The sequence below is a fragment of the Tripterygium wilfordii genome, chromosome 23, assembly GCF_013401445.1.
Source record: "Tripterygium wilfordii isolate XIE 37 chromosome 23, ASM1340144v1, whole genome shotgun sequence".
NCBI classification, from domain to species: Eukaryota; Viridiplantae; Streptophyta; class Magnoliopsida; order Celastrales; family Celastraceae; genus Tripterygium; species Tripterygium wilfordii.
Window position 1 is genome coordinate 12,470,901 of NC_052254.1, and position 17,677 is coordinate 12,488,577.

A 17,677-nucleotide genomic window follows, 5' to 3' on the forward strand; every position below is an offset into this window, starting at 1 on the left:
TATCCACCTATACCCTTTTATTTTCCTCTGTTCTGTGATGTATTTATATGTATTTTTTATTTTTATCATTATTTTCAAGTTTGAATATTGATTTACTTAAGTTGGGTGGGGTGTAGGGAGGAAGGGGTGGGCGCTTTAGTAAATAGAGTGAAATCCAGGATCACTATCTAGTCTTTTATTATTTATACACGTAGGAGGAGTACAGGAGGCAGCAAACGCTTGATGGGTACTGGCACCGACCCTTATACCAAAGGCAAAAGTTGCCAATAGATGCTTGCTTTCTGTCCTTTTCTTTTGTAGAAAAAAGGTTACAACTCAACACTTGCTTTCTTTTTCCAGTTTTGTTAATAAAGATGCAATAAGCTTCGGTTTCTTTCCATAACCTTTGCTTCCTACGCTTGTATACCACAAAAGTTTTAAACTTTTCTTCCACCAAATGTATCTTGTGCCTTTGTTTTGCTTCCTTTGTAAGAATACACAAGGCTGCATTTGAAAAAAGTTATGCACCATCATTGCGTTCAAACCAAAAAATAAAAATTAAAAATTAAACAGTAATAAAAGATATGCAAGATCATACCCTTCTAGCACCACAAGATAAAAGGTCCAGTTTCCATATGATGCATACGAGTCTTAAGCACAGGGTAACCTTTATTTGTGCCTCAGATATCCATAGAATTCTCAGGATACTACCGTTTCAGAATGAAATATTCATTCCAGGTTCCATAAGCAAGAGCTACATCAACTGATTTGTAACAAAGTTTTTCAAGAAAAATCAAAGAAGACTAAATAAGGTCTCATAAGGTAATGTAATTACTAATTAAGTCCTGTGAGAAGTGAGAACTAAAACAATATCAAGGAGGAACGACATACAACAGCAATTAAGAGCAAGATTAGTAAAACCAAACATAATCTAAAAGGAACAACATTTCACGCCATAATCTTGGCAGACCTCACAAAGAGGCTGTCCACAACCTTGCCCATGTTGTCAATGGTTTCAAGAGTCGCAGGGTAGATAGCATCTGTCTTAGGGTCATCAAATATGATTAGGCATCCAGCACCCTGATCCAATGTCCCAGCAAACTTCTTGTCAAGAATCATCTGTGACAACTTCTTCTCCACATGATCAGCAGGCAGCTCAATGAGCTCAGCAATATGTGAAATTTCCACTCTGGAGAAGGGTTCAATTAACCTGCACAGGTTTTGCTCCAGAAGAGTGTCATACAGAGATGAGAGGTGCCTGTGGACAATTGGATCTTCCTCCAACTGTCCCTTATAGTCTCGCAAGGCAGTCTCAAATGCCTTCAAGGATCGCTTTGAGTGGGCATCAGCAACAGCTTTCATAGCATCTAAATCTGGCCCAACATACTGCAGACCAGCTTTTGAAGAAATAATTCCAGCCACATCATCAGCTTGGCTCACCATGATCTTGCACAGTAACATGTATTTAAGGCTAAAAACTGCTCGGGGATCTTCTAAAGCATTAAAAGACTCAAATGCTTCAAAGAAATAGCTATAAGCAGTTTTGTAATCCTTCTCTTCCGCATGAAGAATCCCACTCTGCAGATCTATCGTGCCTTGTTGAGCAGGAGGCACGTATATAGCATTCGCGGCTGTCCGGGCCGCTGTGAGTGCTGCTTTTGCCTTGGGAAGATTTCTCAATGAAAAATGCAGCTTACTCTCCAACAGATCTATATCCACAAGCAGTAGTTTGTCATCTAATCTCCTCACCTCCTTGACCAAGCTAGTAACAAGGGCCAAAGCTTCTGAATATTCCTTATTTTCCATCAAAAGAGCAGCAAGCCTTGCCTCCACTCGCTGCCTAAGGAATGTACGTTTCTCAGCACGGGTCCATTGCACCATTTCTTTGCAGAGGGTAATTTGAAGATCAGAAGTTCCAGGTATTTTTGCAACAGCATCAATGATTCCCCTGACTATTTTGGCAGTTTTAGCCTTGGGGATCAAATTAAAGAAGGGTCTCAACTGAGTGAGAAGGCTACGAAGATCCTCAGCTCTGTTTTCTTGCCTGAGAAGATCAGAAAGGTTTGTGATTGCCTGCTCCTTTATACGAAGAGCTTCTGGAGAAGATGAAGGGCTCTCAAGTATACGGTAAAGAATTGAAATAGACTCCGAAGGATCTTTAGCTTCCAAAGCCAGAGCAATGGACTCTGTTGTTGCAGGGAGGAACGATGAAGACATGCTTGCCACTAAGCAAAAATAAATCCTACAATACAAATTTCTTAATTATTTATTTATTTTATCTTAGAAATACTATAAACGAATACTATGCTATACCTCGATAAATGAAATGCAACATTCGTAGTACAAGACAAGAAACCAAAACATATTACAAGACAAAAGTATGGTTCTTCTTGACATACACAAACATTAAATTCTGAATAAAATGGCGAAATATGGAAATACTATATTTTCTTGATTATGCATTGCACCAGAAACAGACTGTTTGAATATGAGAATCACACCTTTTGAATGATAAGAATCATACCATCGATAGAATCATAGAAATGAATATCCTAATTAATTCGTCAAATTTAGGAGAAAAATCTTAAACCAATGGAAAAATAGCTGGAGTGCATGACACATACATTTCATTGAAGGTATACTGATAATATCTAGAGTGAACCAAATGGTAGTCATCATAAAACGAAACCCAGTAACAGAATTCACTACAGAAACACATCTTATGCTTTCAGTAAATATTACTTGAAACTTGAACCAAAACCATCAAGACTTATCTTATTATTATAACCACGCCAATCTACAATAGTTTTAATCTTCTCTGATTCCAAATTGATGCATGCCAACTTTTGAATATTTTCTACAATTAATAGAAGCTAATAATATATTGTACTTTATGGGTTAAAGGTATAGTAATATTAACATAATTCCTAACTACGGTTTCATATATGGGTAGTATGGACATAACTTGGAGAAACAAAGACCCCAGAATTTTTGGGTTTTTGATTGTTTTGTAAGAGGATTGTGAACACCAAAAATAAAGCAACTTTTACAAAGAGAACTTAATCGTAAAACTTATACCGGTATTATTAGCTATTAGAGGGTCCCTTATAGAAAGAATCAGTTCCCAGTTTCGTACAGAAAAGCAAAAATACTAGCAAAGACTTGCATTCATAAGAAAAAGGGATGGACTACCAAACCAAACAAAAAATACTTCTAGCCCAAAAAAGACAATGAAAATGGTAATGATAACGAAAACAACAACAGAAACCTATGTAGCACGGATACGGATACGCCACGACATGAGTATGCACTATGCAGATACATGTTTTTTCAAAAAAAAAGAAAAGGATATGGATAAGTTGAATATATATATATTTCAATCAAGATAGTTCAAAACAAATTTGTCGACCTTGTTTTGAATCAAGACTTCCAATGTTATGCTTGCAATATTTGGTGATTAGATATCTGTTAGGATCAATTGCACGTATAATTTAACTCACTAATTTGTTCAAACTTGATCAATGTCATTAATGAAACACAAAAGTTTCTATCAACTATGAGCTTTACTAAGCTAATTATAGGCCCAATTCAGAGCACATCTTAATCCAGTTAACATATTACATGCGGGCCAAATTTCAGCCCAGTCGATTTGCACACACGGTGCCGTTTAGGACCTTAGGTCGTCTTCCACACCTTACTCACCTAACACACCGAATTTGAACGATACAAGTCTAAAGTCTAAACCCTATTTCTCTTACGATACACATCAACAGACGTAAAATGCACCGTTTCGTCTTGTGTGGTAAGAGGAAGTTGACAAAATTGTGGAGCTGATGAGCAAGAAGATCAGCCTCTACAGTCCCCGAGACTCTCAAATCTGGAGATTGGGTGCGTTCTTGACAAACCATTCGAGTCCCAAGAAGTTCCGGGGGAGCTCGTTGCTATTGGTATTGGTGGTTCTCTGCTTTTGTTTCGATCTGCGCTTGGGAAGTGGATCTTGTTCTGTGCCGCCGCACGAGGACCTTCTCGGACATCTCTGTTGCAAATCAATGATCTTGTTGTTGGTCTCTGTTTTACAAGGTTGGGTGTGCTCAAAAATGGGGCAGCTAGGGTTGCAGCATGTCCAATACACACATTCGCGCGTGTCCAATACGTGTCGGAAAATTAAAAAAAATAATAAACAAAAAAAATTGGATACTCAAATACACGTATCGGCCACGTGTCCGAGCATATCCATGTCCGATATGTGCGAATATGGATACTCAGTCCAAATAAGAGTGTCCGTGCTTCTTAGACAGAAACAGTTTTGCAGAATTCCTGGTTATAGTTTAGGCAACGAACTCCCTCTGCAAACACCATCATGGCAAACCAAATTTTGCATGGCCAACGATTTGGAAGGCCAAACCCCTCTAAAAATAACTTTCTTCATCTGGGAGCAGTGTGGACGAAAATCTTCACTACGGATAACCTTAAGAAGCGAGGTTTTGGTCTGACCAACAGGTGCCCTCTCTGCAAAGCTGAGGAAGAAACTATCAGCCACATCTTGCTCCGCTGTAATTAGACTAGGAAGATAAGGTAGGTGATTGGGAACTTGATGAGTGCTAGTTGGGTAGTGAATCGAAACCTTGGTTCAGAGTAGACAGCATGGGACTTTTAATTGCAAAGACAAAGAGAAGTCAGAAAATTCTCCATTGCATTATGCCATTATCCACTAGCTACCTCCTCTGATTAACTTGGCTAGAGAAAAACAATTCGAACTTTTCAGACAAAGAAATTCTCCCCAGGGTTTCACCTTGCCAGTGGCCATTTTTGAATAAAAAGAGAAACTTTTCTTATTCAATCAAAAGGAGGGAAATGGAACGGAGAACAAAGGTATTCCGTCCACCTCTTCAACTACTCACAAGTATAATTCCAAACCTTGAGTGTAAAGACCAAGATTTTCGTTTAGAAAATTTATCAAACAGAAACTCCTGAGAAAGAAATATTTCGGCAAATCACATACCAATAACATCGCAAGCAATATAAACGAAACTAAATCGACCTACAGCAACAATTATAGAGAGTTCCACAGGTGATAAAAGATCCGCCTTTCCTTTGATAATTGCTTAGGATTTAACGTAAAAGAACAACTTACTGCCAAACCCTAGGAAGAGCAGACAGAGAAATCGAAGACGCGAACGAACCGGCAATCTTAAAAAATCAACCGAAAAAGGAAGGGACTGTACTAGCGTACCTTGGAGAGGAAGAGAAGGAGAAGATAGCGAACACGATCGGAGACGAGTCGAAGAACAGGTAGGCTAGTGTAGCTGTTCCTGTGGATCTAGGAGACCAGTTTCTTTCGCCTTCTCCTTTGCTTTTTAAACAAGAAAGAATAAACCGAGACAAATAGTATGTTTTTGTTTGTTTTTCTATAAGAGAGAGATGTTTAAATGGGCTAACTATTGGCTGGACCGTACACTACCTTAGGCCCATATTCTCCTGAATCCAAACAAGGTTGGCCCGATGTTTATCGGCAACCGTCCGTATTTTATTTTTCGAGGTCATGACTCGTGGCAATAAGTTTTCTAATTCCATCTAGACACTAAAAAAAAAAAAAAAAAAAAATAGGACTGTGTTGTATTTGATGTTAGAATCTCATTTTTCTGATTTCGAGTTATATGAGCATCCTTGCATTGTATTCTTTTTGAGGTGACAGTGCGTTCTCGACATCAAAGAATCTTGCGAAGCCAATTCAACCACCAAAAAGAGTTTCGACTGCCCAACTTAATACCAATGATTCAGGCAGGTCAGGTCAAAAGGAAGTCCTTCAATTCTTTTAAAAAATGAATACAATACAAGCAACACATAAATATATAAATGAACAAATTACGTGGATTCTGTGAAATACATGTAAATTTTCTTTTTCTCCCACACTAACTTCACAGTTCCCTAAAAATAAGCAATGGCCCCAAGATCCAAACCGAGAAATAGAGGTTAAAGAAGAAAGGGGAAAATCGAACAAGGGAACAAATTGCGCCATCACAACAGCAACGCAACCTATGATACACTGCTGGGCACCAAGTTGCGGAGCTATTTCTGCTCCCACCACCAAGGTGTGCCAAACCTAAAGATGAGACAAAAGGCCGAGAGAACCACAAAAAAGTACCAAGGGGCCACGCTTACTAAACATAAATCTCTCCATAAAACCCGTCTTCTAACTAACCAGCTCCCCTGATGCTTCCCTTTCATTTACTTCTTCGATCTCTGGACCAGATTTTACAGAGCCCTTGCTGGTGATTACACTTTCAATTGCAGAACCATCGGGAGTACTACTCAAATCTGAATCCCCTGCTGTTCTCAATGAGGTCATATTAGGAGAATTAGAACCTGACATACGCTCTTCCAAGTTTTTTGGCCTATTCAGAGCATGACAATGTGGGCAGTAATAAGTTATGTAGGGGAAATCCTCCTTTCTTGCAAGCCCTACAGGAAGACAATATAACAACATTATAATCCAAAACATGCTAGCAGATTCTATAGAAGTGAAACTTACAGCAATAAATAGTAGTCTTCATGTGTTGGTTTTACCATTGCAAAAGTGCATTATTCGAGGATGAACTCACCATTGTGCATATGACAGTTACCACAAATAAGAGCATATGACTGCGTCGGATCCTCTCCCACGAGTAGCGCAGCAATTCGAGCAATCCATCCGCTGTCTTGTGCTGTAGATCCCTGAGAATTGTAATGATCAACAACAACCAGGTGGTTATGCTCAGAAGCTCCCGCAACCTCACTACTAAAAGGACGAAGTGTTGCTTCTTCAGAATTATGTGATGAAGTGCTCCCAGTGCTACTGGTTCGAGTGTGCAATTGCTTCCGTTTTCGAAGGCCAGTAGACGACTGCACAACTTCTACATCATTACTCTTTGCTGTTGGGACATTAAGCTTAGATTCATCTCCCACATACACTTTCAACCCAGAATCTGCACCAAGCTTAGATGCCAAGATCGTTGCAGCAGCTGCCTTTGCAGCTGGATCAGGATCATATCTCTGCATAAAAAAAAAATTTAAATAAATGTCAAATAAATTAGCAGTAACTAGAATATCAATGATCTACCACATGTGCCATGAAAATGTAAAAATGGAGATTATTTAAACAGCCCCACGGGGGTGCCACCCAAATACATCCAAAGTTAATACACAAAGTAACAGGAAAGGGAATCAACAACACATAAGAAGACAACTCATCCATGTGATACGCTTTACAATAACACAACAGTTGCAGCCCTAATTGCAGTAAATGCCTTGATTGTTTGATTTCACTTCATCAAACACTCTACTATTTCTTTCAACACCTTTCAGAAAATAGCAAAGGCAAGCCAGCTGTGCTGCTATTCCAATTGCTCCCTCCATGTATATAACCCCAAGTGGTAAACTCTTGACCGACTGTAGCACATCTGACCCAAGAAGACCCTGTCATGTGGAAAGTCACAATGCAAAAGCAGATGATTATTCCTCCTCCCTCTAGCAAAGAAAGCATCTATTCACCAACACAATGCCTCTTCTTTTAAGATTATCCAGTGTAAGAATCTTTTCCCCACAGGTTTCCCAAGCGAAAAAATGCCACTTTAGGAGAACATTTGGCTTGGCTTCCAAAAAGCTTTTTAAGTGAAATGATGTATGCCTCTCGTCCTCCTTTTTAGTAAACAAATGCTATAGTAATCCTTTACCTTGAACACAGCATTCTTGCTCCCTTTCCAATGAAGACATCATCCATCACTACTCTAGGATAAGCCTTGTACATGTCAAAAAACTTCCCATAAGGAGAATAATTTCCCTGTCCAAAGCACTTTCTAAATTTATGTTTCATGGCAGTTGTAGCATGGTTTAGAATAATTTGTTTTTCACAAAAGGGTACAATCCCAAGTTCATGTTACAGCATCTCACACACTATTTGTACCAGTAAGAGAAGTATTTGTACCAGTAAGAGAAGGCTTCCTCTTCTCCTAAATAGTCCTGAATAGTTTTACAGCCTTCTTAATCGACCTCCATGAGAAAGCAATCCAATACTTGAGAAACGACAACAAATTTTTTTCATAAAAAGAAAGGAACTCTTAGCCTAACAGTAGCTTACTCCTTAGAGCTGAACCAAAACAATATCTGAATCCCCTCTCACCCTAATAACAATAATAATAAAAATAACATGACTGGTCAGAAGAAAAAAAATCGTTGTTTTCAAGAGCTTTAGAAATAGATTTACTAACCATTACCTTGTAGGAAGAGATTGGAACGACATGTTGGTATCAATCTCAAGCCACGAATTAGCAATTACAGTTTTTTTCTCTTATTTTGTATCTTTTAAAAAGAGGATCCTATAAGCAATGTAATTTCCAGAAGCAACATGATACTTACAGCCTTATATCATCGCTTATATTTTAACTCTTGCCATTAAGAATATAAATAGAGTGAACCTAAAGCAAAATATTATATTCCAATTACCTGAATAAGCTGTTGCGTGGTATAATAATTTGTCCTCTCTTTAAGTTCGTCAATTTTTGCTTGCCTTTCAGCTCGAAGTTTTTCCAGAGTTTTCTGGTCCCTGCGATCACCTGTGCATATATTTAAGAAAAGACTGATTTGGTGATATAGCATTCCCAGGTTGGAAAACTGATTTTAAAAACTCTGCGATTGAGTAAACCACAACTAGCAAAATTAGAGAACATCATAATCACCTCTACATATAAATGTTAATATACAGATGATAATTGAAGTAGAAGAGGAGGCTGACTATTGATGTCATATTCTTCAGTTTTAGTTCTATATAAGCATCCATGCTTCTGTTGAAATGAAGTTTGTTTTCCCTTCTGCAATTAACTTTATGGGGCTTGCAAGTAAAAGATGTTCGCATTGTGAACTGATCAACATCATTATTAGCATACATTTAAAAAGCTTTTCCATCTAGTTTCCTTAGAAATTAGGAATAAAGAAAACAATTGATCACTTAACATAGTTTAGCATAATCAGTTTTCCAATAAGTTTGGTCTCACCCAATAAAAAATATGCCCACTCTTGCCAAATTCAAAACATCCAATCCAAAACCAACAGTCAGATCCTATATTTCAAATTAGCTGAGACAAGTCCCACCAGGTAAGGCTTGCATTAGCTTAAAAAAGGGGCAACACATCTTCTATAAGAAATTAAACACTATCAACATCACTTGACCAGCAAAGTAAGCCAACCATATAAAGAACTAGTCCAGCAAAGAAAACAGAGAAAATACGAAATACTTACACATTCTAGCAAAGCTCAGAAATGCTGAATAGATAAGTGATGATAAAGCAGGCAAAAGAAACATAGGCAAAACTCGAAATGCCCTCATCTTCCAATCGAGATCCATGGATCTTGTTGTCATGATTGCATAACCGACTGCAACTACCTGATATGTTAATGTAAAACATATGGAATCAAATTATTTGTTATAATGAGAGAGATGATTAAAGAAGAAGGACATGAAAACCTCAAAAAGGACGGAGAAGATAATAAGGTTGCGAGTGATCCTGGTCTTAGTACGCGATCTTCGTTTGATTCTGGAGAGAACCGATGCTTCTTCCTTGGATATATACTGGAGTCGCTTCTCAAAATCGTCGCCATGTAAACGAAAGACGTTCCAAATCCGTGAGAAGATGCCCGCCCGTTTGGTCTTGTTCTTAGTAGCATCGGAAGTAGAAGTGGTATCGTTTGAGTCTTGGGTGACGCCTTTCTTGTCCTCCTCGTCGGCCATAGCAACGAATTTTGGAATTCTAATAAATTCAAGTGGCAAGGGTTTCAAGAATTTAAATGGAAATGAAAGATGTAAAGCGAAATTAGAAATCCCTGGCAATCAAGTGAGAGGTGGAGATTGAGATCCGCGTGGGAATTGAATACCTGGAGAGCAGAATCGTGGACGAAGCTGAGGGAGAGTTATCAGATCTGAGATGATCACTTGTAATTCTATAGAACTCCTTGTTCTTGTTATTGACTTACTATTGTTGTTGGGGAGGAGATAGACTGAAGGCGGTGTGCTGGTGCTGGTGCTGGTGCTGGTGCAGGTGCTGGGTAAATACGGAAAGACGTGCCTGCCGCTAAATTTTATTTTTGTTAATGAGTTCAATACGACGGAGAAGGAGAAACAGGGGCTTCGAGTTCGCTTCCTTTCTTTTGATTTCATGTTGCAAGCGCACACTTTAATTTATTAGAAAACCACCTGCAAAGCTATTTACCACCCCATTCCATCTCTTATTTATCTTCTACATTGACCTTGGCAATATAGCCCCTTCAAACCTACTTATTATTATTTTTTTCTCTATTTTGACACCACATAGTCATAAGATAATTCTTTATATCCTCAAGCATGGACTCCGTAAGCATCTTCCTTGCACATGATATATATAATATTGTTGAGACATATTGTTGACCTATGTATCACATTTGATTTGGGATGACCATTGAAGTGAGACCTAGTCTAAAATCTTTGTTCAATTCCCATCAAACGTGCATATGCTCTAGGATCTTTGCTTTCAATCTCTTTCATTGGTCTCGGCCATTCTTGTGGATATGTAGCTCTTGCAACTTTCCGCATTAGATCTTTGAGCTCTCTTCCAGGGAAGACTTTTTTGAAGTTGTTGTACAAATACCTTGCACAAAACTTATGATCCACACCTTGGATATCTTCATCTAGTGTTAACCCCAATCATTGGCAGTGAGCATTATATGAAGAAAACAAATGCATGGAATATTATCTTTTGCTGATTACTCATGAATATCCATATATATGTTTTCCTTCTGACAACCAATTGCTTCTAACAATCTTTCAAGAAATCAAGTCCAATTGTCCATGTTCTCCCTGTTAATTATGGAATATGATATAGGAAGCATCTGGTCATTAGGGTCCTTGCCAAATGCAGTAAGAAGCTAGCCTCTATATATATACCTTTTAAGAAACGTCCATATATCACAATGATGGGTCTACATATTGAAAATGATTTCTTGTATGCTTCTAGACAGATATATAGCCTCTCAAATACATGTTAAATTGAATTGCATTATGTTGGTGTTGTTATGATTGTCTATTTTAGTCATTTTGCATTAAGGACTTTTTTGTAACTTTAGTTCTTTCCCTTGTTAGGGTTTATGTGTTAAGTTTACCATGTTGCGACAATTACTACTGATAATGTTTTAAATGAAAGTAGAGCCGCCGTCTGAGCTCTTTCTCTGGTCTCTTGCATCTGTTCACTTGATTCACTATTTGTTGTGCTTCTAGTGCTATCAGTGGATACAAAGGCAGCTCTGAGGAGTTTGAAACCTTTTGTCAAGATCAGGGGATACAAAGGCAGTTTACAGCTGGGTATAGTCCACAACAAAATGGGGTCGCTGAGAGAAAAAATAGGACCATAATGGACTTGGCTAGAGTTATGCTCAGTGAAAAGAATGTGCCAAAAGTGTTTTGGGCGGAAGCGGTACATACAGCAGTTTACATTCTGAATTGTTGTCCTACTAAAGCTGTGCAAGGAAAGACTCCTTTTGAGGCATGGCATGGATTCAAGTGTTCTGTTACACATTTCAGGGTGTTTGGGAGCATTTGCTATACACATGTTCCTGCTGTTAAAAGGACTAAACTGGATCAGAGAAGTAGAAAATGTCTTTTGTGGGCTATAGTACCAACTCTAAGACTTACAGGGTTTTTGACCTTGAGACCAAGAAGTTGCATGTGAGTAGGGACATTATTTTTGATGAAGATACTGCTTGGAATTGGGAAAATGTCGCTGAGTTTGGGAGTTCTGATATGATTTTTCTGGACAGTGAAGCTGGAAGTTCCATGCAGGTGAGAGATGAAGATGGTTCTTCAAATTCTGTTGGGTTGGGAACTTTTCCAAATGACAATCAAGGAAGTGATGATGCTTATGAGCTGGAATCTGAAGAAGATGAAGACGACGAGTCTCCTCCAAGGAGGATAAAAAAGCTCACTGAAGTGTATGACACATGTAACTTTGCCATAAAGGAACCAGAAAGATATGCAGAAGCCGCAGCTGATCCTGCTTGGCGTAAAGCAATGTAGGAAGAGATTCATATGATAGAAAAGAATGACACATGGGAATTGGTTTCTAAACCCGAAGATAGAGAGGTTGTAGGAGTAAAATGGGTGTACAAAATTAAACTCAATCCTGATGGGGAAATTCAAAAATACAAAGCGAGGTTGGTGGCTAGAGGATTCACTCAGAAACCAGGAGTGGATTTTCATGAGACATTTGCTCCTGTGGCCAGATTGGAGACTGTGAGGACACTACTTTCTGTGGCAGCTCAACTTAGATGGAAAGTGCATCAACTTGATGTAAAATCTGCCTTCCTAAATGGTGTCTTAGAAGAGGAGGTGTATGTTGCCCAACCTGAAGGGTTTGAGGTAAATGGTCAAGAGGACAGAGTCTACAAGCTAAAGAAGGCACTTTATGGTTTAAAGCAATCCCCTAGAACTTGGTACTCTGAAGTAGACAGTTTCTTTAAGAGGAGAGGGCTTGAAAAGAGCAGAAGTGAGAGTACACTTTACAGTATGAAGGTGGGTAGTTCTATTCTTGTTCTTTCCATCTATGTTGATGATTTAATCATCACTGGAAATGATGAGAAGCTGATCTTGGAATTCAAAGAAAGTATGATGACTACTTATGAAATGACTGATCTAGGACTTTTGAAATATTTTCTTGGCATAGAAGTGGTGCAAAGTGAGGCTGGGATTTTCATCTCTCAGTCCAATTACATAAAGAAAGTGCTGCAGAAACATAATCTAATGGACTGTAATTCCGTAGTTACTCCACTGATTCCTACAAACAAGCTGGTGAAGGATGATGGTGCTGATAAGGTAGATGGAAATCTTTACAGAAGCCTGGTAGGTAGTCTGCTAGGCCTGATTTTTGTGATAGCGATTGGGGTGGACATATGGGGGATTTGCAGAGCACTTCGGGGTTCTGTTTAGTGTTGGTTCTGGAGTGTGTACTTGGGCATCTAAGAAACAGAAGAGTGTAGCTCAATCTATAGCTGAAGCTGAGTACGTTGCTGCTGCCAAGGCTGCCTGTCAAACTGTGTGGCTGAGAAGAATAATGGGAGATATTGGAGTATGTCAGGAGAAGTCAACAAAAATCTGGTGTGATAGTAAGTCTGCAATAGCCATTGCTAGAAACCCTGTTGATCATGATCTTACCAAACACATTGCCATCAGATATCAATATGTGAGAGATTCAGTTAAGGAAGGAGTCATTGATCTGCAATACTGCAAAACAGGAGAACAACTAGCTGATATCTTGACAAAGGCCCTGCCTAGGAACAAGTTTTGTGAATTGAGAAGCAAGCTGGGAATGGTTTCTGGAATACAATTCAAGGGGGAGTGTTAAATTGAATTGCATTATGTTGGTGTTGTTATGATTGTCTATTTTAGTCATTTTGCATTAAGGACTTTTTAGTAACTTTAGTTATTTCCCTGGTTAGGGTTTATGTGTTAAGTTTACTATGTTGCGACAATTACTACTGATAATGTTTTAAATGAAAGTAGAGCCGCCGTCTGAGCTCTTTCTCTGGTCTCTTGCATCTGTTCACTTGATTCACTATTTGTTGTGCTTCTAGTGCTATCAATACAATCATGGGGGTGTTTCCACTACTTACGGAATAATATTGGTTGGTATTTTAGCTGAGACGCCAACAAAACTTCAGGATTAGACTTCATTATCTATGCACAATAATCATGCAATATTTTTCTATACTGCTCTTTGTGACTACCTTGCACATTAATGTCCATAGCTCTTTCTATTGCCCTTGCAGCAAGACCAAATTAAACCTAATCCCTACAACACTTTTTTCTGCATCTCGTCTTTATCTCCCTAAGCTTCAGCTTGGGATTCCTCTTCAACTTAGGCACTAACCTCATGACCAACCAGTTAGAATAGAGCATTTTAACTTGCAAGCTCCTAGTACACACCCATGATGCAAGTTTGCAGACTTCAATTGCCAAGCAGCTAGGATCATTGACAATCTCTGAACAGTACAAGTAGAACTGGAACCCCTGATTGACACACAATCCTTGCCCTATAAATAGATCTAGCTTGTCCCATTTTATTTTCTTGCCACATTAAACTGCATAAGAAGACACTGCATATGTGAACTCATCTCTGTTGGCAAACTTTATGCCGATCTCCCACTTGAAATCAGTAATGTATTTTCTAGGTTTAAAGTTATGAAAATTACGGGCAATAATGCTTTCTTCATCATCGTCATCATTATCACTGTGAATACTATGCAATTCATCATCTGAACTTTTTTCATTACTAAGAGCTCTTATATTCATCCTCATTGTTATAAGTTATAACTAATTAACAAAGGATCTGGCTCAATCCCATCATCTACATATTTCTCATAAGCTAATTCATCAGCTTCTAAACCAAATGACTCATCTTCACCGTCATCAAACTCTCTATGCTCACTCCCACTGCTCAAAGCAAATCCACCCACATCACCCTCCACTAACTGCTCACCAATTTCGTGCAGAGAGCATGGTTGCCCCACATATACCATACCATATTAAAATCTACCCACATGCAATTATTAAGGGGGAAAAAAACAGCAATACAGTGGCCAAGATAATTGTAGTGGTGGATCACAACATTGTAGAACCACTAAATTGAAAAAGGTAAGACAATTCATTGAAAGTAGCTTGGTGTAGTTATCAAAGACCATATGAAAGCAGCAATGGAAGACAGTATTTTGTATAGCGATGGGAAACAACTATACTTGGTGCAGTAAAATGACGAAGAAATTGGAGCAGCAATCGAACAATAAAAACAAAGAAAATGCAAGGTGAAACAAAACCCTACAATTAAGTGAAACTCGATTTCGATTTCCCCGGGAGATTTCGCACCAGCCTTATAAAGCTGGTGCGATTTTTTTTGTTTAACTCTTTTAACACGTGTAAAACGAAAATTATAGTTATTTTTTAATTTTCACATGGACGACACGTCAACAAGTCCATCAGAGTCATCATTGGAATGTTGACTCGGGACATAAATGAAATGGAAGTTTAAGGATATATACGAAAAAAGTATGATAATTTATGGACATTAAAACTATTTTTAAGAATAAAATAAAACTATGACAATAAGAAAGGGACGGTTAAATAAATCACAATTTTTGTTAAATACACTATGACAAATAATATTGAAACAGACACTTTTACCATGCAAAAAAAAAACAGTATGCCTTGTTAGCCAAACAGGGTATGTTGACATCTCCCCCTCTCTCTAGAAAAAAAATCGATTTGGAAAAGCTAGGAGGAGCCACTGCCTCCCCTCCCCCTCCCCCTCTCCTCTCCCCTCTTCTCCCCTCTTCTTCCACCTTTTCCTCCCATGGGTTAGATCTGCCCTTTCTCCATCCAAATCTGTTTCATTTTGTGATGTTTTATGTTTTGAATAAGGATTTTGTAGGGATTCTCTTCTCCGGATTTCGATCTCCTTCATTTGTCGCAGATCTTTTATCATTGACGTTTCCGGTGCTCTGACGACATCTATTCAGAATTTTAGTGACGAGATTTCAGATCTGAGGGAGTTTGACCTCTCTTGTAGGAAGCCAAGATTCGTATTGTAGATCCAAGTTGCATATTGTGTTTGTTTTTTCTGTTTAGTTTTTGCTACCCGGTTTAGACCAATGGAGTTGGACAGTGGTTCGATGGTGTCTGGTGTAATCCGGTGTTGTCCAACAATGTCTGGTGATTTCCGTTTTAGTGTTTGTGTTTTATTACTTTCTTTTTGTTTTTTAATCATTAGGTTGTATTTCACCTTTATGGTGGCCCGAGTGCCTACGAGTTTCAATTATTCAATTTATTGGGTAACCTAATGCAATTAGGTTTATAACCTCTTTTTTCTAAAAAAAAAAAAACACTATCATGGGAATGGGAACCGGGTAGGCCACTAAACGAGGGTATGTTAAATCGGGGGCCAGACAATTGGGAAATCGGTGGACATCAGCGTTGGGTTTTTGACAGGCCCACTTTAATGAAGTCGTGCTGGGTTTTTTGCTTTTGCAATCATCACTTCTGATCTTCTGAGTATCCTGGACTTGGAGCGGGCGGGCGAGTGGCCCAATTGATCTGCAAGGTTGGTTTTTTTTTTTTTTTTCATCGGCTTTTTACAATTACCAAAATATACACATTCACAAAGTCAAGTTTATTATTATAAAGCATTACCACCACCACCATTATCCCTGAATTTGATTGAGAGAGTATTCTCACCACCTGCATTAATAATGTTCCAATTACGTACATACCTTTTTATCAAAATATTGATCTATAACAAAGACAACCACCTCTTCCTCTTCCTCTTCAGTCTTCCCTTAGAAGGAGCCTAGACAGCTAGCTAGAAATAATACTAGACCATACATATATAATTATTGATTACATGCGATGTGAATCAAATAATTAAACGAAGTCTGTATGATGATCTGATCCAACATGAACATGATCCATATTCTTTCCCTTGGCACCACCAACCACAAAGTCGAGATTGTAAAGCACAGGAACCAAAGTGAGGGAGCACAAGAAAACAAGAACAGGCCCAAATATCCACACCAAAAGAGGAAGTGCGGCGTAGAAGAGCCTATTCCCCACAGTGTTGAGCAGAAACCCCTTCTCCAACAGCTCGCTCACATAATCAGGGGTCACTATGAACGACGTGGTGTCATGTTGTTGGGGAACGTTGATGATGATGTTCACTTGGTTTATAAACCTGATGGACAGAGAGTGGCAGAGAAACGAGAAGAGGAATATTGTCAAGACGGTAACGTATTTAAGAGCCACCATGAACTCCCCGTGAGCACCGTAAACGGCGTCCTCAAGGGGCTTCTTAACGCTGTATGTGCTGCTGATTAGGGCTGCCAGCCCTGCCGAGAGAAGGATGGATGTGGTGGCCATTAGGGTCGATCCCATGATGGCGTTCCGGAGCGTTTGAACTGCAAGGATGTTCTTCTTCTCATTGTCCTGCATGTGCCCATTAATTGCTTGAAATTATATTTAAAGGAGGAAGAGCAAATATAATTAAAAGTAGTGAAAAATTAATTACCCACCTTCATGATGGCTGAAACCCAGAAACGTCTGGCGGTGGCATTGATTCCGATAATGGTTGTAAGAGGTTGTGTCCTAACCTTATGCCATAACCAGAAATGGTAACCCAAGGTTATGAGAAATCCGAGTGGAACCAATATTACATCCAAATAACACTTCTTCCACTCCATCTCTCTCTCTCTCTCTCTCTCTCTCTCTCTGTGTTGTTGTATTAATGTCTAGCTTTCTCTACTTGTATTCTCATTCTCATTCTGATCTGAGTCTCATTTATGTATGTGTATATATATAAGGAAAGGATTAATGCATGTGGAGTTGTTTTAATGCCCCATTCCATTAGCATTTACCGACAAAGGGGTAAAGCAGTGCTATTCCCCCCTGTTTTAAGAGTAGACACACATATTGTCCGTCCCGTTTTGTGATAACTTTTTCTTCATTAAACATATATATAATTATGCCAACAAGGGTATATTATGGTTTGAATTAACATAAGGATCTTTTAATTTGGCACTCCATTACCCTAATTAATAAGAAGTTTATATAAATATGTAGAAAGGGCATATTGGGTAGGAAGGAAGATAAGGCAGGCAG

At 38.7% G+C, this 17,677-nt stretch overlaps 3 protein-coding genes across 3 annotated transcripts; all 3 read right to left on the bottom strand.

Annotated features, from left to right (window-relative positions):
* Window positions 1–628: 628 nt before the first annotated feature.
* LOC119993222 (26S proteasome non-ATPase regulatory subunit 11 homolog) lies at window positions 629–5,369 on the bottom strand. Its single transcript, XM_038840241.1, has 2 exons — window positions 5,213–5,369; window positions 629–2,221 (listed from the first exon to the last, which is right to left on the bottom strand). Exon 2 carries the CDS (start codon window positions 2,194–2,196, stop codon window positions 928–930), a length of 1,269 nt encoding a protein of 422 aa, XP_038696169.1. The 5' UTR covers window positions 2,197–2,221; window positions 5,213–5,369; the 3' UTR covers window positions 629–927.
* Window positions 5,370–5,765: 396 nt separating this feature from the next.
* LOC119993556 (uncharacterized protein At2g24330-like) lies at window positions 5,766–10,210 on the bottom strand. Its single transcript, XM_038840731.1, has 6 exons — window positions 9,886–10,210; window positions 9,479–9,761; window positions 9,253–9,397; window positions 8,461–8,570; window positions 6,582–7,011; window positions 5,766–6,441 (listed from the first exon to the last, which is right to left on the bottom strand). Exons 2-6 carry the CDS (start codon window positions 9,740–9,742, stop codon window positions 6,173–6,175), a joined length of 1,218 nt encoding a protein of 405 aa, XP_038696659.1. The 5' UTR covers window positions 9,743–9,761; window positions 9,886–10,210; the 3' UTR covers window positions 5,766–6,172.
* A 5,971-nt stretch (window positions 10,211–16,181) lies between these two features.
* Window positions 16,182–17,338, bottom strand: LOC119993736. Its single transcript, XM_038840957.1, has 2 exons — window positions 17,092–17,338; window positions 16,182–17,005 (listed from the first exon to the last, which is right to left on the bottom strand). The coding sequence occupies exons 1-2, from the start codon at window positions 17,257–17,259 to the stop codon at window positions 16,448–16,450; spliced, it is 726 nt and encodes a 241-aa protein (XP_038696885.1). The 5' UTR covers window positions 17,260–17,338; the 3' UTR covers window positions 16,182–16,447.
* Window positions 17,339–17,677: the final 339 nt, after the last annotated feature.

Excerpts from the sequence above, each read along its gene's own strand:
- LOC119993222 (XM_038840241.1), bottom strand. The coding sequence starts at position 2,196 with ATGTCTTCATCGTTCCTCCCTGCAACAACAGAGTCCATTGCTCTGGCT.
- LOC119993736 (XM_038840957.1), bottom strand. The coding sequence starts at position 17,259 with ATGGAGTGGAAGAAGTGTTATTTGGATGTAATATTGGTTCCACTCGGA. Across the intron at positions 17,006-17,091 it reads GGGTTTCAGCCATCATGAAG|GACAATGAGAAGAAGAACAT; the intron begins GTGGGTAATTAA and ends GGGCACATGCAG.
- LOC119993556 (XM_038840731.1), bottom strand. The coding sequence starts at position 9,742 with ATGGCCGACGAGGAGGACAAGAAAGGCGTCACCCAAGACTCAAACGAT. Across the intron at positions 7,012-8,460 it reads CCACGCAACAGCTTATTCAG|AGATATGATCCTGATCCAGC; the intron begins GTAATTGGAATA and ends TTTTTTATGCAG. Across the intron at positions 6,442-6,581 it reads TAACTGTCATATGCACAATG|GGCTTGCAAGAAAGGAGGAT; the intron begins GTGAGTTCATCC and ends GTCTTCCTGTAG.